The sequence below is a fragment of the Petaurus breviceps genome, unplaced genomic scaffold, assembly GCF_028583685.1.
Source record: "Petaurus breviceps papuanus isolate PSGF00001 unplaced genomic scaffold, PetGlider_PUasm1.0 154, whole genome shotgun sequence".
Lineage (NCBI taxonomy): Eukaryota > Metazoa > Chordata > Mammalia > Diprotodontia > Petauridae > Petaurus > Petaurus breviceps.
This window is the reverse complement of record NW_027185715.1, coordinates 16,521,682-16,546,235: the sequence shown is the minus strand read 5'-3', so window position 1 is coordinate 16,546,235 and position 24,554 is coordinate 16,521,682. Positions and strand designations below refer to the sequence as shown.

General features: G+C 38.9%; 1 protein-coding gene across 1 annotated transcript in view; it reads right to left on the bottom strand.

The window, feature by feature from the left end:
• The window catches only part of MYRFL (myelin regulatory factor like), a 169,331-nt gene that overhangs the window by 119,656 nt on the left and 25,121 nt on the right, over window positions 1-24,554 (bottom strand). Inside the window, exons 2-4 of the mRNA XM_069081439.1 lie at window positions 20,759-20,849; window positions 726-793; window positions 407-635 (exon numbers count right to left, since the gene is read on the bottom strand). Of these exons, the coding sequence (XP_068937540.1) occupies window positions 407-635; window positions 726-793; window positions 20,759-20,849 (388 nt within the window). The remainder of the gene's footprint in view (window positions 1-406; window positions 636-725; window positions 794-20,758; window positions 20,850-24,554) is intronic.

The following is a 24,554-nucleotide window of genomic DNA, read 5'->3' as shown; positions in this document are numbered from 1 at the left end:
AAAAAAAAAAAAAAAACCTAGCCATGTGACCTTGGGCAAGTTGCTTAACCCCAATTGCCCTCCAAAAAGAAAAAAAGGGAAAAAAAAGTATTTGCAGATCCTATACTTGATTGTATGCCATCATGGGGCGGGGGGAGGGGAAGGAGGGAGAGAAAATTTGAAACTCAAGGAATTGTGAAATTGAATCTTGTAAACTAAAAGTAAACAAACAAATTAATAAAGACCAAAAAATTAAAAAAAAATAAAAACATTTTTCCAAGGAACGGTCCCTTGGCATCTGCAAAAGCGGTGCAAGATACCTAACAAGTTAAGAATCTATATTCTAGTCAATACTTTTAAGAATCACAATAGCTTTGAGGATTGTTTCTGCTATTAAGTCTATCATAAAAATTATCTGGCCATTTACCGTGGGCTGTGGTGCAGTCTTGGTTGGGGATAAGAATAATGTGAGGCCAAGTGGGAGGATGTAGGTTGATCCCAAGGACCCTCAGGGTTACTGATCTTCATACAGCAGTCATGGAACCCACTTGAAGGATACCCAGTGGAGTTCATTTCATATATATTCTCAGGCAGGTTAGGAAGCATCTTTCCAGGCGTGGAGTGCTGTAACATAGCAAGAGGTCTAGCACCAGCACCTGGAAGAAGGAATAAATGGGAAAGAATTTCTCACAACCTAGCATCCAGTAAAATAAAAAAGAATCATGACAGTGAAGGATGTCACTCACCTTTGACCTGAGGAGGAGGGCTCGGATCTGATCCAGAGTAGGGAGGAGTGTCAGGTAACTGGTTCTGCCTAGGGAATAGACACAGGATTTATTTTTTCCCCTGCCTCTTTCTTCAGTAAGGTGCACCCCTCTTCATTAAGATTCCTCTGTTCAAATAATATACAAATTCCTTGATGGCACTGATGGTCTCATTTTCACCCTTGTATTCCTAACACCTAACAGCACCTCGAACATAGCAGCACTTAATAAACAGATTTGAACAGAACTCTTAACTAGTGGTAGGCAAGTTGGAGGTTTTCTGTAGGGCACTGAAATTTAAGGGGTGCTGACAGTATTTATATTGTCTGCAGTTAGAAACAACTGAACTTATATCTAATTAGCATAATGGGTTGGAAAGGAATGCTTATCTCTATGAATTACAAATTTCAGTATACCATTCAGTTCTGAAACTCTTATTTTATTAGCAAGAATAAAGAGTTAAAATAGAAAGTAGATGGCAGAAACTAGAAGCTTCTTCACCCCAGGGTAAGCTTCTTTTTGGCCCAACCCTTAATGTTTCCTCCTCCCCTCACCCCCAACCAAGAGAATTGTCCCAAGATCCAAAATGGAGGTAAAGCTTTGTTACAATCAGGGACAATACTAAGAGGGTGGCAATTGTAGCTGTTCTCAGACCATCAGGAGGGATACAAAAGAGTCAGATCGTAACCACTTCTATTTTACACCAACCAGGATATATGGAATCTATGCCTTTACCTTGGATAAGGTGAGATAAGATGAGATTTCTAAGGGATCACTGTTGCCCTTCTGGGTGAGCCCGCAACAGCATTGTCTTGAATTTGGTTGGGGATGGGGAAGCAGTGGAGCTGGAGGAAAGTTACTAGTAGTCTTCAGCTATAAAATGTCGCTACCTTATATTCCCAACTGCACTCCTGACTCACCAGATTTTTCCATCCCCTTCCCAGTTACTTTCTCACATTGGAGATGCCTCTGCCCTTGCACCCCTCTCTTCTGATTGGCAAATACCTGGTCTGGACCAACATTTTGTGAAGTCTATTTTACATGTTGTCTTTTCCCATTAAAACATAAGCTCCTTGAAGGTGGGGGATGTCTTTTTTGCTGGTACATGGTGTCCTCAAAAGTCTTAGTACAGTTTTAAGCTCTGTCTACTCACTTACCTTTCTATGTGGACAACTGATCTCCTCCCTCCCTATGTTCTTTTTTTTATTTTTTTGCTTTTTGGAGGGCAGTAAAAGTCACATGGCTAGTAAGTGTGTCAAGTGTCTGAGGTCAGACTTGAACTCAGGTCCTCCTGACTCCAGGGCCAGTGCTCTATTCACTGTGCCACCTCGCCACCCCCCTATGTTCTTTTAACTCTCTTCTGTAGGGCCCTAACTTATCTTTGGCCTCATTGCTCTTGGACTCAGACCATGATTTCATGCCTAAAACCCGGGATCTCATGGATTTCGGATTTTGACCTTCAGAACCTATTCCCATTGCTATTTGGTACCTTGAACAAGGCACTGTTTTTGTGTCATGCTGCTGTGTTGATTTTCTCTTATTTAGTTATTGTTCAGTCATGTCTAACTTTTTGTGGTCCTATTTGGGGTTTTCTTAGCAAAGATACTGGAGTGATTTGACATTTCCTTCTCTAGTGCATTTAACAAATAGGAAAAGTGAGGCAAACGGGGTTAAATGACTTGCCCAGGGTCACACAGCTAGTAAGTATATGAGACCAGATTTGAATTCAGAAAGATGAGTCTTCCTGATTCCAGGCATGGCAGGTGCTCTCTCTGCTGCCCCTCTTACTTAGTAATTGTTGCCTAATCCATCACATGCTCTGTATGCATTGCTTTAGATTCCCCACTGAACCTTCTTCCCTTTTCTCCCTAGGGCCTATCAATTGGTAACTACCAGGAATTTGTAATTTCTATGCAAATGACTCCCAGATCTCTATATCCAGCTTGAGTTTCTCTCTGGAGCTCTATCTAGTCAAGCATACCCTATTGGACATTTCAAACTGGATGTCCCATAAACATCTCAAACTCAATGTGTAGAGACAACATGGCAGAGAGGAGACAACATGGCAGAGAGGATAAGAAGCTTTGGGTGCAAATTCTGCCTCTGCTACAACCTCACGACCTTGGCAAAGTTGCTTACATTCTCAGAGCCTTATTCTTTTTTTTTTTTTTTGCTTTTTGGAGGGCAGTTGGGGTTAAGTGACTTGCCCAAGGTCACATGGCTAGTTTTTGTGTTAAGTGTCTGAGGCCAGATTTAAACTCAGGTCCTCCTGACTCCAGGGCTGGTGCTCTATTCACTGTGCCACCTGGCTGCCACTCAGAGCCTTATTCTTAACATCTGTAGAATAGCCCATTGGACTAGATAACCTCCAAGGACCCTTCCATCTCTAAATCTGTAATTCTATTTCCAAAACAAACCGATTATCTCTCCCTCTAAGCCTGCTCCTCTCCCAAACCTCACTATTGCCATCAAGAGTATTCCCATCCTTCTGATTACTCAGGTTTAGAATCTCAGAATTATGCTTGACCCCCTTCACTCTCCTTTACCCCTTAGCCCAATCCTTGTCAAATTTCACCATTTCTACCTCCACATGTCTTGCATTTGTTCCCTCCCCTCTACTCACCTGGACACCATCTTCATGCAGGTCCTCATCACCTCTCACCTAAACTACTATAATTAGCCTCTTTTTTTCTGACCTGGGAGGTTTGGGGTCTTATTCCAGCTTATTTTATTTTTTGAAGGGAAGAATAAAAAAGGCATTTGTTAAACACTTACAATATTATCATTTCTATCTTTTTCCTAGGTTCATTGCTTAAGAACACTAAAGGAAAATGAATACTGTACATTGCAAACATACCAAGACCTCAAAGGTATATAGTCTAACATGACTTTAAGAATCACTTTATGGGGCAGCCAGGTGGCTCAGTGAGTAAGAGCACCGGCCCCAGAGTCGGGATGACCTGGGATCAAATCCGGGCTCAGATACTTAGCACTACACTCAGAAATAACTGGCCATGTCACCTTGAGCAAGTTACTTAATCCCAATTGCTTTAAAAAAAATCACTTTAAGAATTTTTCATTAAATAATAGTTATTCATTAATAATAGCTAACGCATATTTAGAGCTTTAAATAGCCTCTTAATCAACCTCTCTACCCCAAGTCTGTCCCCTCGAATTCAGACTTTACACAGATGCCAAAGTGATTTCCCTAAATTATAAATGCCTGACCCTGTCACTCCTCTCTTCAGTACACTTCAATGTCTTGCTATAACCTCTAAGATCCAATATAAACACCATTGTTTGACCTTTAAAGCCTAACCTCGCCCTAACTTACCTATTATAAATTTCTTTCTATTTCTGATGCTCTAGAGTCCAACCAAATAGGCCTTCTTGCTAATAAGGCAGCTAGATGGTACAATGGATAGAGTGCTAGGCCCGAGTTCAAATCTGGCCTCAGACACTTACTAGATGTGTGGCCCTGGGCAAGTCACTTAACCTCAGTTTTCTTGTGTATAAAATGAAGATAATGATAGCACCTATCTCCCAGGACTGTTGTAAAAGATCAAATGAAATAATATTTGTAAAGCATTTAGTAGTGTCTGAAACATAGTAGGCACTATAGAAATGTTAGGTACTGCTACTATTGTTATAAATGAATTATCTACTATTATATAAATGTTGGTTATTATTTAATATTATATAACTACATATAATTCTGTAACATTATACATTATGTAAATGTTAGTTATTTAATACTATATAACTATATATCATTCTATAATGTTATGTAAATGTTGGTTATTATTTAATATTATATTACTATATATCATTCTATAACATTATACATTATGTAAATGATAGTTATTTAATACTATATAACTATATATCATTCTATAACATGTAAATACTAGTTATTATTTAATATTATATAACTATATATCATTCTATAATTATGTAAATGTTGGTTATTATTTAACATTATGTAACTATATATAACTATATAACATTATATAAATATTAGTTATTTAACATTATGTAACTATATATTATAAGGTTACATAAAAGTTATTACTATTATTATTCATTTACAATTCTCTGTCTCCCCTCGCTCTGTCTTTGTACTAGCTTAGATAAATATATTCCCTCTTCACCTCAGCCTTTTTACCTTCAAAATCCAGCTCAAAAGCCACCTTCTACATGAAGCATTTTCTGATCCATACAATCACAGAATTTAAGAGTTGGAAGAGAATTCAGTGACAATTGGTCTAATTCCTACCCAAATATTATCCCCACTATAACATCCCTAACATGTCATCACTCATCTTGAGGGTCTCCCAGAAAGGAGAACCCATTACTTCTCAGGCTGACCCATTCTACTTTTGTAGAACTCTAAATGTTAGGACATTTTTCATGATATCAAACTAAAATTTCCTCCTCCTGTTCCTGGTTCTGTACTCACGCCTCCACATTTACAAACTTTCAAAAATTCGAAAACAACTATCATGTAACACCCTCCCCCCCCACCCCAGTTCTTCTTTTCTCTAGGCTAGATATTCCCAGTTCTTTTGACCAATCCTCATACGACTGAACACGAGGCCTTTCACCATCCTAATTGCTCCTCTCTGGACACTCTCCACTCATCAATGTCCTTCTCAAACCATGGGGTTTGGAGTGGTGCAATGGATAGAGGACTGGAGTGCTCTCAAGTCAGCAGGACCTGAATTCAAATCCTGACTTGGACACTTGACACTTACTGTGTTATCATCTCATTTGGTAAAAGTCACCAGCTGATAATTCAGTTGTCATCTAGAGTATTGTATTTGGTACTGAGCCCTGTGATCTAATTTTATTTATTTATCTTTTTCATGGAGTTAAGTGATTGCCTAGGTTCACATAGTTAGTAAGTGTCTGGAGCAGGATTTAAACTCAGGAAGATGAGTCTTCCTGACTTTAGGCTTGGCACTGTATCCACTGTGGCAAAGATACCCAAGAAAGACCTATGGAGAAGATTGCTTAAAATCTCTTAGTAATCTATTCCTTTATTACTACTTACAGACACTTCCTTTTAAAAATGCTATAGATACCTTTTATTTTTCTATCACATTTATTTCCAAATATATACCTCCCCTTCCCCTACCCAGGGAGTCGTCCAAAATGAATTTAAAAATGTAGTATAAAAAGGAAGTTCAACCAAGCTAACCAGATCTGAAATCGAATAGTTTATGCTACATTCCCAGACACATACTCACCCCACTCCTGCAAAGAAGGGAGGGAGGTTCATTTTCTCCTCTCTTCTTCAGAACCAGACTTAATCATTATAATGTCATAGTTTTCAGTCTCAGCTTTTTTTTTTCTTTGATTTTATTTTGTTGTAAAGCAGCTAATCAGATAGAACACTGGGCCTAGAGTCAGGAAGACTCATCTTCCTGAGTTCAAATCTGGGCTCAGACACTTATTGGCTGTGTGACCCTCATCTATAAAATGAGATAGAGAAGGAAATGACACCCATAAGTTTTCCAAGAAAACCCCAAATGGGGTCATGAAGAGTCAGACACAAATGAGACGAACAAACAGCAAGTCCTTTTAAATTGTTTTCTTGGTCCTGCTACCTCATTTTATATTGGTTCATCTAAGCCATCCCAGGTTTCTCTATATTCTCCATATTCAATATTTCTCACAGCGCAGTAACATTCCATTACTTTCCTATGCCTGCTACAGTTTGTTTAACTATCCCCCAACAGATGGGCTTTCCAATTGTTTGCTACTACAAAAAGTTAAGAGTCTTAATTCTATCCTAAATCTCACATGCTAGAAGTTCTTAAAGTGGCTTTCTAATGTGGCCTCACAACCACGAGCTCAAGAATCTCACTAATGTTCACCAGTTTGCTTTTAGCCCTCAAGCTTATGTCCATTGGGCAAAAGGAATTTCTACCAATTGAAAGTCTCTTCTGTTTTCTTTGGCTCTAGAGAAAAAGCATGACATCATTTCTTGAATGGCCATCTCTGTCTTTAGCTCAAGTTCTGAGGGAGTTACAAGAACCAAGGGGCAGGCAGCTCCCCACAGAAGAATGGAGTAATGGGGAAAGGGGTTACCACTTGGCACAAAACCCCTTAAGCTCTTCATCTCACAATGACATCCCCCCACACAGACACACTTTTGTCAATTTGCACATGCTATTTCTGGAAGAGTCATGAGGATTTTCCTTCTGACAGTCTGAAGCCACAAAAAAAAGGGGAGAGGACAAGACTTTTATTGCGTGGTTTGAGTTTTTAAAGATGGGTTCTTGGTGTTTGAATATATGATGCTGAAAATGCTCTCTGCTTTCTTTGAGTTTCTCTGACCCCTAAAGAGACCAAAGACATTGCTGTGAAATAGTAGACAACTGGCCTTAGAGCCAAGAACACCTAGGTTTTAGTCCCACATACATTGGCTGTGATCCTGGCTAAATCACTTACCCTCTCAATGTTCCAGGAACTATTTAAGACAATAAATTGCAGGGAAGATATTGATTTGCATTGGCAGAATGAACTTCTTCATGGAAGAATTTCCTATACCAATGAAATCACAGGTCCAGTGCCTATGCTGTACTCTCTGATTTTGATACCCATAAGGCTCACTTGGGATAGGCTACTATACTCTGGACATGTCCCCTTCCCCTGCCTAATGACCCTCACACTACCATTTACTAGAAATTTCCATGGCTGTGCTTATAGATTCCAAGGTTTTGTCTGATAGACACCTAGCATCTCAGAGGTATGAAGGCAATTAGAGGTTCCTGAGTTCCTGAGAGGTTCCTCCTCCTTATAAAATCCTTGGTCTTTGCTTACCTCAGCAGGCTGAAAAGCTAAAGGTCTTAGAGAGCCTACATATCAATGAGGAAATTGGAAAACCTTTGGCCAAGTACAAAGGTAGCATCTCCAAAAGACCATCATTGGCTGCCATTCCCATTTCCACTGTGATCTAAAGACCATAGTGTCCAGTGATTGCCCTCTAAAGACTGAAATCTAATTGTATCCTTTGCCAAAATCCCTCTTCCTTTGTACCAATTCCCCCATGCCCTTTTCCCCTGTGTATCATTTTAAGCCTTGAGCCTTCCCCTTATTATGTAAGTTAAAATGTGAGGTAATAAAGACCTGCTTCACACTTGACTGTCCTGACTCTTATAAAAGATCCCTTAAATCCCCAGATTCCTAGAACAGATTATTAGATATGCTGTGAATAAATAAAAATAGAAGAAAACCAGCATTTCTTTTAGCTCCCAGGGAATTCTCCCCTTAGATTCTTAATGATTCAGTTTCCACTCATGGCCCTCTTCCCTATCTGCATAATACAACTTTTGGAAAGAACGTGCTGTGGAGAGATCCGCCATAGTCTCTTTGTGACTATGACTGGTACTTTTGTTAAGATCTTTCTACCTGCATCCTATCCATTCTGTCCCTATCAAGGATCATCTCTATTTCCAACTCCACCTTCTCTTAGGTCTTCAGAGTGGTCCCTCTCTTTGTTTTTCATTTTTTTTTTTTAAGCAATCGGGGTTAAGTAACTTGCTCAAGGTTATACGGCCAGTTATTTCTGGGTGTGGTGCTAAGTATATGAGCCCAGATTTGATCCCCAGGTCATCCTGACACTGGAGCCTGTGCTCTTATTCGCTGAGCCACCTGGCCACCCCTTATCCTTCTCTTTCAAACTTACTTTTATTCAGCATAATTAATGTTTAATTGTATACTGTCTTGTTTGTTACCTAATTACTTGGTGTCTTATGGGGAAGGTACCAAACAATCAATTATGTATTAATTGCCCACTGTGTGTTACTGTGCTAGCTTCTAGAGCTACAAATAGAAAAATAGAGCCTATCAGAAGTGGTGAACCTGCAGCCTTGAGGGTACATGTGACCTTCTACATCCTTAGGTACAGCCTTTTGACTGAGTCCATTTTACAGAATAAATCCTTTTATTAAGGGGATTTGTTCTGTGAAGTTTGGATTCAATCAAAGGATTGCACTTGAGGACCTAGAGGACCACATACAGCTCTGAGGCCCCAGGTTCTACAACACTGGATTCTACCCTTCTTTGGCTGGCTACCTGACTTTCAGCAAATACTTGCTCATAGATTGATAGAACTGGTTGGGGATTTTATACACCACTAAGTGAGACAAAACAGAAAGTTACTCTGGCAGAAATATGAATAGTTGAAGTGTACTGGTCAGTGGGGCTTTGTGGAGAGTAGCATGCCATAGGGTAGAGCGGTCAGACTCCCATAAACTCCCCAAGCACATTAGAACCAGACTAAGATGTAATTGGCAAATGTCTACCAAAAAAATGCAAAAATATAGTACAACATAGATAATGTTAATATTAAGATAATGTATAATATAGATAATATCTGTCAAGATATAGCCAACAGAGATTTTTTAATAGTATTTTATTATTTCCCTAGTTACATATAAAGACAATTTTTAACATTCATTTTTTAAAACTTTGAGTTCCAAATTTTCTCTCTCACACAGTAAGAAATTTGATATATTACACACATTCAATCATGCAAAATATATTACCATATTAGTCATGCTGTGAAAGACATAAACCCAAAGGGGGGGGAAAAAAGAATGTGAAAATTTGTATGCTTCGATCTGCATTCAGACTCCATCATTTCTTCCTCTGGAGGCAGACAGCATTTTTCATCATAAGTCCTTTGGAGTTATCTTGGATCACTGTATTCCTGAGAATAGCTAAGTCATTAACTATTGATCAATGTACAGTATTGCTGTTACTGTGTATGGTGTTTCCCTAGTTCTGCTCAATTCACTTTGCATCAGTTCATATAAGTCTTCCAGGGTTTTTTTGAGTCTGCCCATCATTTCTTTTAGCACGGTGATATTCCATTATAATCATATACCACAGTGGAGATCTTTGTGTATAATCTGGTGATCCCATTTCTATTTCAGTTTGACAGCACTGGTTTAAAGTGGTGAACCTGAAGTCAAGAAGACTTGAGTTCAAATCCTAACTCAGACACAATAAATATGTGACCCCTTGACTCTAGTCAGGATACAAGGAGATCAGAGAAGAAGTCAGGGGGAGAAGTCAGCACTAATAAGCCTAGACCAAGAGGATCAAATCCCTTCTTATCATCCCCTTTACCAGTTACTCTCTCTCTCTCTCTCTCTCTCTCTCTCACACACACACACACACACACACAAACTTATCAGGCTATTTCCTTTGTCCTGATGGTAATATAGCCCCACATATGCATATCTCTCCTCTTACACAATAAATGAATGAGCAATGATTCTCCAAAAACCAGCTGGATAAGTTATATAATAACAAAATTAAGTTATATAACAAAATCTTATGAAGATTTAGCACTTTTGAGAGCTCTGCTTTCTAACTACAAACCTGCTTCCTGGTTGGTCCAATGTCATCTCAGTAAAGATGATGATGACAATCATTAGTACTTACACAGCACCTATATTTGCATATTTACATAGCCAGGCACTGTACTAAAAGCTTTACAAATATTATCTCATGTGGTCCTCACAATGACCTTGATAGGTAGTTGCCATCATTAGTTCCATTTTACAGATAAGGAAACTGAGGCAAACAGGTAAAGTGACTTGGTCACACAGCTAGTAAGTATATGAGGCCAAATCTGAACTCAGGTCTTCCTGACTCCAGGTCAAGTGCTCTATCCATGGTAATATCTAACTGCTTCAAGTGGAAGGGAGATAAAGAATTGAAGTGAGGAATTTTATAAAATGTTTTTGAGGGCCCTAAATATTAAACATTGGATCAACTATGTTTATCCACTACATCCACATGTACACACACACACACACACACACACACACACACACACACACACACACACACCCTAAAACAAGAAATAAAGCAGATTTTCATACTTGGAGTCAGGAAAATCAGGATGCAAATCCTGCTGTTTACTAGCTGTATGACTATGGAAAAGTCACTCAATAGCCTTGAGCCTTTTTCCTCATCTGTAAAATGGAATAACTAACAGTATCTGAATAACAAGTTTGCATGACAGTCAAATGAGAAAATTTATGGAAAGTACTCTGTAAATTATTAAGTGCCCTGTAAATGTCTGATGACTTTATTTAGCAGGTACTGCTAAAGATGTCACTTAGAGTTCAAGTTCATACTCACTGATCATTTGCTGACTACCCAGCCCTCTTCTGGATACTTTTTGAATCATATATAATGTAAAAAAGGTTAACTTCCAGACTTTGAAGACCATCCTTAGAAGAGAAATGAAGCAAATAGTTTTTCAAAAGAAGAAATGCCAACTATCAACAACTATATGGAAGAATGCTCCAAATCACTAAGAAATTAAATGCAATGAAACCAACTTTGAGGTGTCATTTCACACCCTCAGATTAGCAAATATCAAGACAGAAGAAAACGGGAAATGTTGAATGTGTGCAAATGGAATGAATTCCTTCACACCAGTTGCTGTTGGTAGAATTATGAATTGGTCCAGCTATTTGAAATCATATTTTAAAAATTCACTAATATATTTGTATGGGTAGGTACACACACACACATATATGTATATATATATATATATATTTTTTTTTTAATCCAGTGAAACACTTTTTAGACATATACCCCTGGTAGCCAAAGAAAGAGGGAAAATCGTATGTGTGTGCATGTATATATGTGTGTATGTGTGTACTTATATATATGTGTGTGTGTGTACATATATATGTGTGTATACACACATAAATGTATACATACATATATTTATTTGTAGCATTGCTTTTTATAGTTTTTTTTAAGTAAAAGTGGAGACCAATCAACTAGGTAATGCCTGAACAAATTATGGTATATGATTGTAAGAGAATATTGTTTTGTCATAGGAAATGATGAAAATGGTGGTTTCAATAAAACCTAGGAAGATTTATATGAACTGATGAAGAATAAAGTAAATAGAAGCAGGAAAATAATTTATAAAATAAAAACACTTTAAAGAAAAAGAACTTTGAAAGACTTCAGAAGCATGTTTATGAAATGGCCAACCCCAATTCCATATGACCAATGATAAAGCATACTATTTACCTTTTACCAGAGAGGTGATAGATTCTAGATGTAGAATATGATACATTTTCAGACATGGACAATGTATGATTTTATTTTGCTTGAATATGTATATCTTCTACAGGGATTTTGTTTTACTTTCTTTTCCCAGCAGAATGGGAGGTCCAGGGAAGAGGGAAACTATTAGTAGAGTCAGAAGAGAAAAGAGGAGAAAAAGTCATTGAAGTCACTTTTAAAATGCACAGAAGAGAATAGAAGGAAGACAAAAAAGAAATATAAATGAGCTAGACAGCTTTGAAAATTACATTGAATTTATTATATACTTAAAAGAAAAAATAAGCTGTATATAATAGAAACTCTTAGTTTTTCTGTTTTGATTTGTATATGGAAATGATTATTTCATTGAATATTTTTAATTTGGTACAGTCCACTTCTCAGTCCTCAAATACCGGCCACCCCTGTGTTCTAAAGTGATTTTGTTCACCTGTTTTTAATGGCTAAAAATAATATATAGTATAATAAAATGTAATAATAATATAAGTCAATGTAAGCAAAGGGGTCTTTGAAGATCCTAACAAACTCAATCCTTAAAATTATGTACATGCTTGTGTCTAAATAAATTAAGAATGGAATCAAGTGGTCTTGTTTTTATCCAGACTTTCTTAGTCCATGATTCCCTCCTTTACTTTAGACCTAGAAAGTCATATGGGCCATTGGACTCAAAACAAGTTCCCCAAAGGACTGCCCACATTAATTGCTTCTCTGGTCTTCACAATGTCCCTGGAAATCCCTTATCACAGGCCAAGGATCTGAAATGCACAGTTGGCAATTAATTTGCTCAGCATCTAAAATAATTTAGCAACATAAGAATCATTCTAAACCCATTAAACCAAGCTCTAGGTCACACTCAGACAATTTGGTACACACATAGAAGAAAACCAGAAGCCCATTTCAGTTGCTCCCGACTTCCTGGTCTTCCCCCCACCACTACACCCCCAGCCCATGTCTCACAGATGGACACCTTCTGGAAGAGTAAGAACTAGGAATGTTTGCACCTGAAACAAATACCACAAATGATATTCAGGACAAGCTGTCTGAAGCACAACCTCAGTTGGAAGTAGGTAAAGTAAGGCATCTTGTAGAATAAACTTACCCTCGCCTGCCATGTGGTAGATTCCAATGCTACTAATTATTCTTGCTCTGCTGGTTCCAGTGCCCTCAATATTTGGCAACCCCAGTTTCCTTGTACTAGTTACAGCTTTGCCTTCTGGTAAAGCATAGTCCAAACCATGTCTTCCAATTTGCAATTATTCCTCTGACTCTCTTCAATCTTATATCTAAGGACATCAAGAACACATTACAATTTCTGTGTCCACTGGGCACAGTGAATTGCTTGGATGTTTGTCTTTACAATGTCTAAAGCAGGGGCTCTTTACCTTTTCTGTGTCACGGACCTTCTGGAATCTAGTGAAGCTTCTGGAACCCTTTCAGAGTGTTTTAAATGAATATACTAAAATGCTTAGGATTACAAAGGAAGCCAATTATATTAAATACAATTATCAAAATATATATTTTTTTAAATAAGTTAACCAATCCTATGTTCAGACCCCATGTTCTAAATGAAGGAAGCAGTTTCGTAAGGAGGCAAAACTGACTCCTGTCTTCCCTTTTCAGTGCCTCTCATTCTCTAGTAGTAACAATATAGTAATCCTCCTGATCAAAACCCATTGTTTCCAGGACGGCTCTGTGTTGTGAATCTTTCCTGAGCTCTCTTCTTCCCTCATAAAAACTCACCCATCTTGTGTCTTATTTCTCAGGTTCTCTTTGTCCAATTCAGCATTTTTCAAAGGGTCAATTAAGGAGCCTGGGGTTCCCTGAGACCCTTTTTGGGGACCTGTGAGGTCAAAACTATTTTCATAATAGTACTAAGTCATTGTGTGCTTATTAAAAAATACTCTTCCCTTTCCTAACTACATATCCATGTGAGGCTGACTTTTCTTTATAAACTTCAACCAAAACAACACATTAAAATAGACTGATTGAAGAAACAAATTTGAGATTCCAGCTCTCTTCCATTAAGACATCAAAGAAAAAGAAAACAATGCCACTCCTCTCCCTAAATTTTTTTTAGAAAATATGATTATTTTCATAAAAATATGTTGCTTGGGGCAGCTAGGTGGTACAGTGGATAGAGCACTGGCCCTGGAGTCAGAAGAACCTGAGTTCAAATCTGACCTCAGACACTTAACACTTACTAGCAGTGTGACCTTGGGCAAGTCACTTAACCCCAACTGCCCTTCCTTCCCCCCTCCAAAAACAGAAGCAAAAAATATATATAGTTATGTTAACATTTAATGGTTTATCATTATTTTTGAATGAATTAACATTTTTTAAATTGTCAATTTTAATTTCTGATACAATACAGCAAATATCAATAGGTAAAACCCTATAAACAAAAGCTGTGTTGTGTACAATGGGGTGATTCAAAAAAAACAAAACTGGCTGGAAAAGGTAAAAGGGAGCTGAAAAGGAAGAACCAATACAGAGGAAGCAGGGGGGGGATGGAGGGCTGTTAATGCTGGAACCTTACTCTCATCTGGGTTGAAGAGGAAACAACGTATACATCTGGAAGAGTGTTGTAGGAGACTTCTGAACACGCAATGAGGTGAGAAAACTCGGGGACTGGGTGGGGGAGGGACTGTTAAAAGGGTGTGCAGACTGGGATTTGGGAGAAAAGGGGGAGCTTTTGGAAAGGTGTGTGGATTGAGATTGGAGGGGTGGGGGAAGGAGGGTGAAGGAGAGAAGAAAAAAGAGATAGCTTAAAAAAAGAGACTGAGAAAGAGAGTAGAGGGTAAAAATTAAATAGAAGGAAATTCACAGTCATTGTAACTTTGAATGTGAATGGGATGTTTATGGCAAAGAACTGGAAATTGCAGGGATTCCCATCACTTGGAGAATGGCTGAACAAGTTGTTGTGCATAGTTGTGACAGAATAATACTGTACTATAAGAAACGATGAGCTCAATAAAAACATGGAAAGATTTGCATGAAATGATGAAGAGTAAAGTGAAAAGATCAAGAGAACATTGTATATAGTAACAGCAATATGGTTTTAAGAATGACTGAGTAGGGGCGGCTAGGTGGTGCAGTGAATAGAGCACCAGCCTTGGAGTCAGGAGGACCTGAGTTCAAATCCAGCCTCAGACACTTGACACAATTACTAGCTGTGTGACTTTGGGCAAGTCATTTAACCCCAATTGCTCTCCAAAAAGCAAAAAACCAAGAATGACTGAGTGACTAAGGTATTTTGACTGTTACAAAGACCCAAATTAAAAATAAAAGGACATGTGAAGGACATTACCTGCATCCAGAGGAAGAACTGAAAAATAGAAGTATGTATAGAATGATTTTACATATGTGTGTGTGTGTGTGTCTAATGGTAGGCATGGAGAGGGAAAGGGGGGAACAAAAGAAAACAAAAAAGCTGGGGGGGAAAAAGAAATTTTTTTAACTTTGTCATATATTTGGAGGGAATAGCAAGTTGTACATGGTAGATGTGTAGTTTCATGTACAATCATCTTTGTTATAACACTATGTTATGGAAATGCTTATTTTGTTTCCTGAATCAAAAATTTAAAAAAAATTGTTTAGGTTTATAAATAAAGGGATTTTACTTTTATTCTTGCTTTCTCAATATTTTTATTAGTTTATTTATTTTTCGTTTTCAACATTCACTTCCATAAGTTTCAAATTTTTCCCCCTCCCTCCCCAAGACAGCATGCAATCTGATATAGGCTCTACACATACATTCCTACTAAACACATTTTCACATTAATCTAAAATACTTTTTTTAAATCTTCGGAGTCTTCAATAATTTTCAATAGAATAAAAGGGTCCTAAGACCAAGATGTCTGAGAAACTGCTGGCCTAACTAATGTGAGGAAGTCATTTGACCTAAGATAGTAATATTAGTAACGGCTCTATATTATCCATCCCTTGTATCTTTGTAATATAGCAATAAACTTTCAAGGATGATGGCAAGGCAATGAGACTCAATAGAACTAAGAGGGAGAGACTCTTTTTGGGCAAAAAGGTACAGGCAGGCCTTGGACTGTGCAAAATAAGGAAAGACGATGGTTATGGAGATAGCAGAAAAAATGCTAGTGGGGTTTAAATTGAGTTCATGACCCCAGGCTACATCTTGCATATTGGTTCACCAGAAAAAAAGGACATTAAAGGATCACTAATTACATTTTTTTAAAAATCTTTGAGCCCTGAAAAATCTGCATGTAGGATCTCAAAATGAATCTTTTTCTGAGCCTCCAACCCAGTTCTGCTTCTTGGAATTCATGAACGAGCAGATCTCACTATGCTTAACTCATTCTTGGTCAAACTGCATTATAAGGCAATGTTATTGGCACAGGGTGGAGCAGGGTCATTGAACAGTATAGTATTCCTGTTATCAACTTCCTCAGCATTCAGGACTGCACACATTTTGCTCTGCTCCCCTAGATTTTTATTGCTATTTTATCTCACAGAAATATACTTGGACAAATGTTATCAAAGTTAAGTGAAGATTATCTGATCCTGTTCCAATTATCTGTTTAAATGACCCTGAACTCTAACAATCTTTGTCAATTGTGACCCAAGTTTGCTCCGACAGCTGGTAGATAAATATTGGAATTACTTAATTCTCTTCAGTTCCACCCTCAATGCCATAAGAGAAAAAAAAAAAAGAGTGAACAACCTTCTGGACAAATCATGGGATCACAGATTTAGAGATGAAGGAAACTTGGTTATCGTTGCTGTGTTCAGGCATTTCAGTCATGTCCGACTCCTGGTGACACCATTTAGGGTTTTCTTGACAGAGATTCTGGAGTGGTTTGCCATGTCCTTCTCCAGCTCGTTTTACAGATGAGGAAACTGAGGAAAATGGGGTTAAGTGACTCACCCAGGGTCATACAGCTAGTACGTGTCTGAGTCTTCCTGACTCCAGGTCCCATACTCTATCTACTGCATCAGCTAGTTGTCATCAAAGTCCCCTGAAGTCCATTCCCTCATATTACAGAGAAGGATGCTTGAGAAAAGCTAAGTGTGACTTGCCCAGGGTCACACAGATTAGATGTGGCAGAGCTAGGATTTGAACCCAGACTGCAGGCTCCAAAGTCAGTTGTTTTGTTTCGTTTTTTACTATCGTACACTTAAATAATCCTTCAGGGGTAATTGCCTGTAATGGTAATGGGAATTTGAAGATCTCCCCTGCCCCTTAATAAGCCTAAGGGAATTGGAACACCTTTCCTGCTTCAAAAATATACTCTGTGCCCTAATAGGTTGAAGGTAATCACAAGGAGCCTGTGGTGGAAGGAGTTTGCTCAAGGATGGAGCAAAGCCCATAGGAAGCTGGGAGTCAGAGCAGCTAGAAATGGTTGGAAGGAGAGGACATTTTCAAGGGAAACAGGCTTATGAGTAAATATTAGGCTTGTGTTGGTTTGTGGGAAGGCTAAAGGATACTGTGGCTCTCTGTGCTGTTGTGGCTTATTAACGTCCTTGCTACTATGATGGAATCAGCTTACTGGTTTGGGGATTCGGTTTTCTGGTATCTGAATGAATGTTTTACTTTTGTCTTTTACATGGAGAATCTGTTATATTTTGTGATTGAGCACTATATAGGTACATTTATAATGACCGTTGGTGCTGTGAATATTGCATTGGCATTACATTGCCCCACTAAGGACTAATGTGAACAAATCCTACTTTAAAATATCAGCCTGTGTTTTGTAGCCTTGCAGCATTAAAAAAAAATTGAAATTGAGAGATAAATTTATCTTCAAACCAAGTCAAGATATTTTACTTTTATGACAGACATTTATATAGTACTTTGGGCACAAAAGTGGTGCAGTGCATAGAGTGCCAGGTCTGGAGTCAGGAAGACTCATCCTCATGAATTCAAATCTGGCCTCAGACACTTACTAGCTGTGTGACCCTGGGCAAATTATTGTCTGATTCAGTTTCCTTATCTGTAAAACGAGTTGGAGAAGGAAATGGCAAATCACTCCAGTATCTCTGCCAAGAAAATGTCAAATGGAAGCACAAAGAATCGTACATGACTAAAAAAATGACAGAGCCACAATAGTAAGAGTAGTTGGTACAAAATATTCCCCCAAAAGTCTATGAAATGACCTCCTACATGTATTTACATACAGAGTCCAGAGGGAAGTGTGTTCAAACTTAGAAAGCACATGCATAATTTTAGCATTCACTGGGCTCCTCCTACCACCTTCAATAGCTAGCTAGGCTTTAAGAGTTGTTGTGACCAAAAAATCCATCTTACTGCTCCCTGCCTAGTGATAAGCCTCTCCAAATTTATCTGAGCTGGTCCTCAGTGACAGACATTCATTCTATCACCAGACCCATATTCACAACCTTTCAGGCTTAGGAGAATTTGTCAGAGCTTGCGCTCAACTGGCACAGTGGAAACAAAAGCTGGGAGAGGCTAGGTAATAATAATAATAACAGCTAACATTGACATAGTGCTTGCTCTGTGCTAGGCATACAGTTATGATCTCCTCTGACCCACAGCCAACAAAGCAAATTTCTGAGTGAGGAATTAAACCTGACTCCAGCTCAGACTAAGCTGACTCTTAGATCTGGTCTCTTCCTTCTCCCTGGATTCTTGGTTTTATGCGTGAACAGGTTCACTGCATCATCTGTTGTTTCCCTAGCTGGACCATAGAAATTAAACTATCCCCGCCTTTCTTCCCCCTGGGCTTGCTGAGACATCACACTCATGTGCTGTGACAGGCACCTGTTAATCTCTTACTAATCCCTGACAAACTTTCTCCCTCTTACTGACATATCAAGGCCCAAGGGACCATGAAACTTAGTCTTTTGCTTCCCATTCTCCTATTTTGGTCTGTGATAAAGAAAACCAAATCTCACTCTTCAGAATCATTTTCTTACCTATTCATTTTCCGTATCTTACTTTCTCTTCCAAAGACCTGACCTTTGATTAAAAGAAAAGCTAAAAACAAAACCTGTGCTCTCAAGTCCTTCAGCAACCTGACCAGAATTACATATTCCTTTGTTTTACTTTGTAATTTGTTTCTGATGGTAGCCATCCACTCATCACAAGGAACACCAATCCAGCGGTCCTAACCCCATTGCTACAGATGAGCAGCCAAAAATAAGAAAGCTGAGGCCAGAAGCCAGTCAAGTCCGAAAGTTAGAGGTCGGCAAATGATTTGAGAGCAAGGGAGCACAAGTCTAAGCAAGCAGAATCCTACAGAATTGGGGCTTTAGCAAGAGTAAAGGAGACCTCCAAATTTCAATAATAACAAACCAAAATGCATTACTGGAATTTGCCAAGAAGGTGACAAGCATAACTCCTGTGTGGTTTGGGGATTCCAAAGAACTGGTCATTCTACTTTTTTTTTTTTACTGATTTTCCTGATAAATAGATGGGTGACTCCACATGGAGCTAAAACCTAATTAAAATAAGACATGCTAGGGGCGGCCAGGTGGCTCAGCGAGTAAGAGCACTGGCTCCAGTGTCGGGATGACCTGGATCAAATCTGGGCTCAGATACTCAACACCACACCCAGAAATAACTGGCCGTGTAACCTTGCGCAAGTTACTTAACCCCTATTGCTTTAAAAAAATAAATAAATAAAATAAAATAAAATAAGACATGCATGCCTGAGAACCATCCCTAATTCACAGATATCTCAGATGACTAGAAATACTTTGGAGCCTAGGTAGGCTGCCAATACATAACTTTTGGTGAACCATAGGATGAACCCGTTAAAAGGCAGAGTTGTGACTAGGGTAGGGCAACTGGGCCTTTGTCCTAAGGTGCCAAAATTTAGAAAGCACTTATAGTATTTGTACTGCTTCACTGGGCAGAACCAACTTAGATTATAACCCAGGTAGCAAGAATAATTAGCTAATATAAGAATTATATTATAATTATATATATTATATTATTGTATTTTATATTATATTATATGTTATTATAATATATTATATATTATTATTACCTAATATAACTACTGCTTCGTCCCCACTGAAACTGCACACCAGGTGAGTCCCTCCCATGGCTGCTCCTCCTCTCCTCCATCTGGCTGTACCTATCCCCAACAGCAGCCTCATCTATCCTGAAATCTTCCTTCCTCCTGCTAGGACTTTTGCTTCAAGGTCCCCTCCCTACTCCCCCAGATGCAGTTTGTGGATTGTGCTCTAGGCAGCAAGATTACTACTTATGGGTCTATTTATAGGTAAGGTTTTCAATGAGTTCATAATTCCTAAAATTGTACCTACCACCGTTTCAATATATTCCTGAATTTTTTTTAATTGACCTATTCGGTATTTTCAAAAAGGAAATTAATATTAAAGATACAGGTGAGTGTTGTGTGTTTGAAATGAATTAGAACATTTTATATCTATGTTTTGAAATTTTTCTACCCCTATTGCAACAAAGGCATCATTAAGATTAGACTTGGATGGGAAGAGGGTTGGGGGTTGGAGAATGGAATCGAACAAAGGATTCTTTCCTGTAGGGATGAAACATAGCTCCTCACTTAAAAATTAGTTAAGAATCAATAAGCATTTATTATGTGCTTAATATGTGTCAGACACTATCAATTTGAAGTTATGTGGCAAAGTTTCAAAAATTAAGATGTGACGATTTCCTGATCCAGCAAAAAACATGCTATCCTTAAAACCCAGGACTATACAACTGCTTCCTGTGGATTTAACCCTTTAACAAAACCCAAGGACAATATTCCTGAAACTGATTGAGCATATAAGCAAGCTCTGTTTACATAAAGTAAGCACCTGATAAGAGATTCTGTGATATTGGAATCCCTCAAGGGGACATCAGGAATGGTTCATGTGCCAGTGGTACAGACAGACCTTACCCCACTCCCACAATTCCCAGAGGTCCAAAGGGAACTACTACTCACAAGGCTCCCAAATCAAAGTCACTTCCCAGGAATTCTTCCAGTAGATTTGGATCCAATGTTGGGTTGTCCAGAGTCTCATTAGTCCCATGTGCTGAAAAAGCAAGAAAAGATAATTCTTTAATTTAATAAACTATTCCAGCAAGAGCTGTAACAAACAACTTTTGCTCCCAGGGTAAGAGAGTTCCCTCAATTCAATGGCAGGAGGTGGGGGTCTGGGGTTAGAATGCAGTGGAGATACCAGGTCAGTTCTGGTAAGGATGTGCAGAATAGTGCAGAGATTTTAGAGCATAATAGGGGAGGTCACTGCAGTTGGAAGTAGGGGCAAGAAGGTGAGACAGTAAGCCATCTAGTAACTTCCTATTTGAACTAATTCTTCTCTAGCCTAAAAACTCATATTTGTGAGTTCAAATCCAGCCTCAGACATTTACTAGCTGTGTAACCCTGGGCAAGTCATTTCCATCCACTCTGGTTGCCTCAGTTCCTCCTCTGTAAAATGAGCTGGAGAAGGAAATGGCAAACCACTGCAGTATCTGCCAAAAAAAAAAAAAAGCAAAAAACAAATGGGGTCATGAAGAGTCTGACACAATTGAATAATGTCAACAACATACCTAAGGACTAGGTTTTGCTGTTGCTATGTTCCTTGAAGGCAAGGAAACATCTTTTACCTCTTTTTGTATCCCAGGTGCTTAGCACAGTGCCTAACATATATAGTGGGGACTTCATAAATGTTTGTTGACGGACTATACACACTGTTAGCACCTTCTAAGTTTGATAACCTGGTGCAAAACACCTAGTTATTTCTTGTAGTTCAGTCATGTCCAACTCTTGGTGACTCCATTTGGGGTTTTCTTGGTAAAGAGACTGGAATAGTTTGCTATCTCCTTCTCCAGATCATTTTACAGATGAGGAAACTGAGGCAAACAGCGTTAAGTGACTTGCCCAGGGTCACACAGCTAGGAAGTGTCTGAGGCCAGATTGAACTCAGGAAGATGAGTCCTCCAGACTCCAGGCCTGGCACTTTATCCACTACACCACCTAGATGCCCTTCCTCTAGTTACAACTCTGAATAATTCGATTCTATTCTTAAACTTATACTTTATTCTGAAGGACGGAGTGAGGTTGATGACTTTCCCAAGCTCTGCCTCAATTAAATTAAAATCACCCCCAATTAAAGCATCACCCTCATGATGCCACTGGTCATCTTCAAAGGAAGGATCCACAAAAACAACGACATTATTTGCACTACAATGCACATAAGTACTTGATTATAAGCAAGTGTGCTAAGAGACTCATCTCAACTTTTTTCTCCTTAAAGGAAATCCACCTGGTTCACCGTGAAGTATAACTCTAGGGTTTGGACCCCTTTAATGACACTTATACCACATAGACAAAACACACCAAAAAGATGCTAAATTTCCCTTTCCTCCTTCACAAGTTTGAGTGAGAGAAAGGATCTCACAAATCACCCAACACAAGCCCCCGTTCTTCCCCCCCCCCTTCCTCATTTTGCAGATGAGGACATGGTGGCTTCAGAAAACGGAAACAAATTGGGCGAGTCATGTAGGAAATAAGTGTCAGAGTGAGGATTATGACCCAAGTTCTTGCATTCCAAATCCGACTCTCCTTCTACTCTACCGCAATGATTTGTCTGGAGTCTGTTTCAGGCAAATAGAATCTTTGCAAAGGAGAGGAAGGATAGAAACAGGTGTACTGACACCACCTTAAACCAGTTCTGAGAGCTGGTTGTTAAATTTTCAGTGCAAGCATTTTCACCTTGGAAATCAGCAAATGTTACAAATCAGGACTTGATTTATTTTTTTATTGATTGTCTAGTCTTAAGAAAATGATGGAGAATGTGTTGATAATAGTTTAAACTGAAAATTGTGTTGTGCATACATTTTTTCAGAGAGCCGGTTGTTAAACCAGCTCACCCCTAGCTAGAATGGAAGGGTCTGAGCTAGAAGAGTTGTGCATAACTCCTTGTGTTGGTAACCCAGTATACTGATATAGACTGTGACCCTGACACATCTTCTCATCCTATGAGCTTCTTGTCTGAGTTTTCCCATGTATCTGTAGAGGCTCTATCCAATGCACTGTAGACCTTCTTCTTGTCCTTTAGTATCATGAAGTCAACAATGTATTGCTCTGCATCTCCACCTCTTGTCTCCTTCTCACCAAACGAACAGCCAGCTTCCTTTTCAAGTCATGCATGTCTGCTCCCTGATATTTATATACAACTTTTTCCAAGTAATTAATCCTAAAAAATTAATCCTATCCCAAGTAAAATTAATCCTAAAAAATCCTTCAGCATGCTCAAGTCCACAATGGCTCTTTCCATTGGACTTTGCGTATTTGTGCTTTTAATTCTTCAAAGATTGGAGTAGATTCTCTAAGGGATAGAGCACCGGACTTGGAATCAAGAAAGACCCAAGTTTGAAACCTGCCTCAAATATTTGATAACTAGGTGACTCTGGGCAAATCATCTTATTTTTTCCCCCTCAGTTTCATTATCTGTAAAATGGGGGTAATAATACCTATGCTTCAGAGGGTTTACTGTGCAAATCAAAGAAGTAAATATATGGAAAAGCACTTTGGAAAATGGATAAGGCCACATAAATATTAGTTATTGCTAATAATAACAGCGAGCATTTATACAGTGCTTTAAGATCTACAAAGCACTGTATACACATAATCTCCTTTGATCCTCACAACGCCCCTTGACATGAGTGCTGTTATTATCCTCATTTTACAGACAGGGAAACTGAGGCTGAGCTATTAAGTGACTTATCTAGGGTCACACAGCTAGAAGGTATCTGAAACAGGATTTGAACTCAGGTCTTCCTAACTCCAAGTATAGAACTCTACCTCCTGCACCATTACCTAGCTGCATCTGGGACATCTCCAAAAGAATGTGGGTGTTGAAAAGATAGTCTCCAATGAGAAGAAATTTGGCATCGTAGAAAGCATTGTAAGGAGGCTTCTAGTTCAGATAACAATATGAAAGACTTTAGTGAAAGGGGCTCCTCTTTTCTACACACACTTCAAGAGAGACATCGAAAAGGATACCAGAGAAAGCAATGGTCCAGAGCACCAAAGGAAATTGCAATAAATAAACCCATTCATCCTGGTCACAGGAGAGGGAAGGAAACCAATATGAGTTATGGTCAATGGCCAGAAACTTACAGGTGTTCTGAGCAGAGATGGGCCAAGGGAGCTTGCATATACCTGTGGGCAGGGAGACATATTCATAGCCTGATCTCCCAGGGTTAGAATCTTGAGAGTGCTCCTGGAGGGACATACCAGCAGGGAGTGGAAAGCCAGTACAAGCTGCAATAATCAGGGTCTGAGGCTGGGAGAACTCTGGCCTGTCCATAACAAGGCAGTTGGGGCATGGAGCCAAGCCCTCTAAATGAATGTGCAAAGAGAGAGAGTGGTACACCCCTCAAACCTGTGGCCTTCTCATCAACTAGGCACAGGCACCAGGGGGTCTTGCAGGAATCCTGAGACCAGTGTGATCACCAACATATGTCTGGAGTCTAGCAAAGATACAGCAGGGGGTGGCATACACCAACCTTTTTTAGGAATTGTATACAAGAAGAAGGAGACCCCCCCCCGAAAAAAATAATGCTGAGGTAAATATCTTCATTTAAGCCACCTGAAGAAGAGGTCAAAACTGGGGATCATACTATACTTCCAATTATCCCAAACAATAAAAGCCCATCTCCCTAACACCAATATTTTCTTGATGATTCTGTAATTATAGAAATTTATTATCTCAGAAAAATCAGGGTTTTGA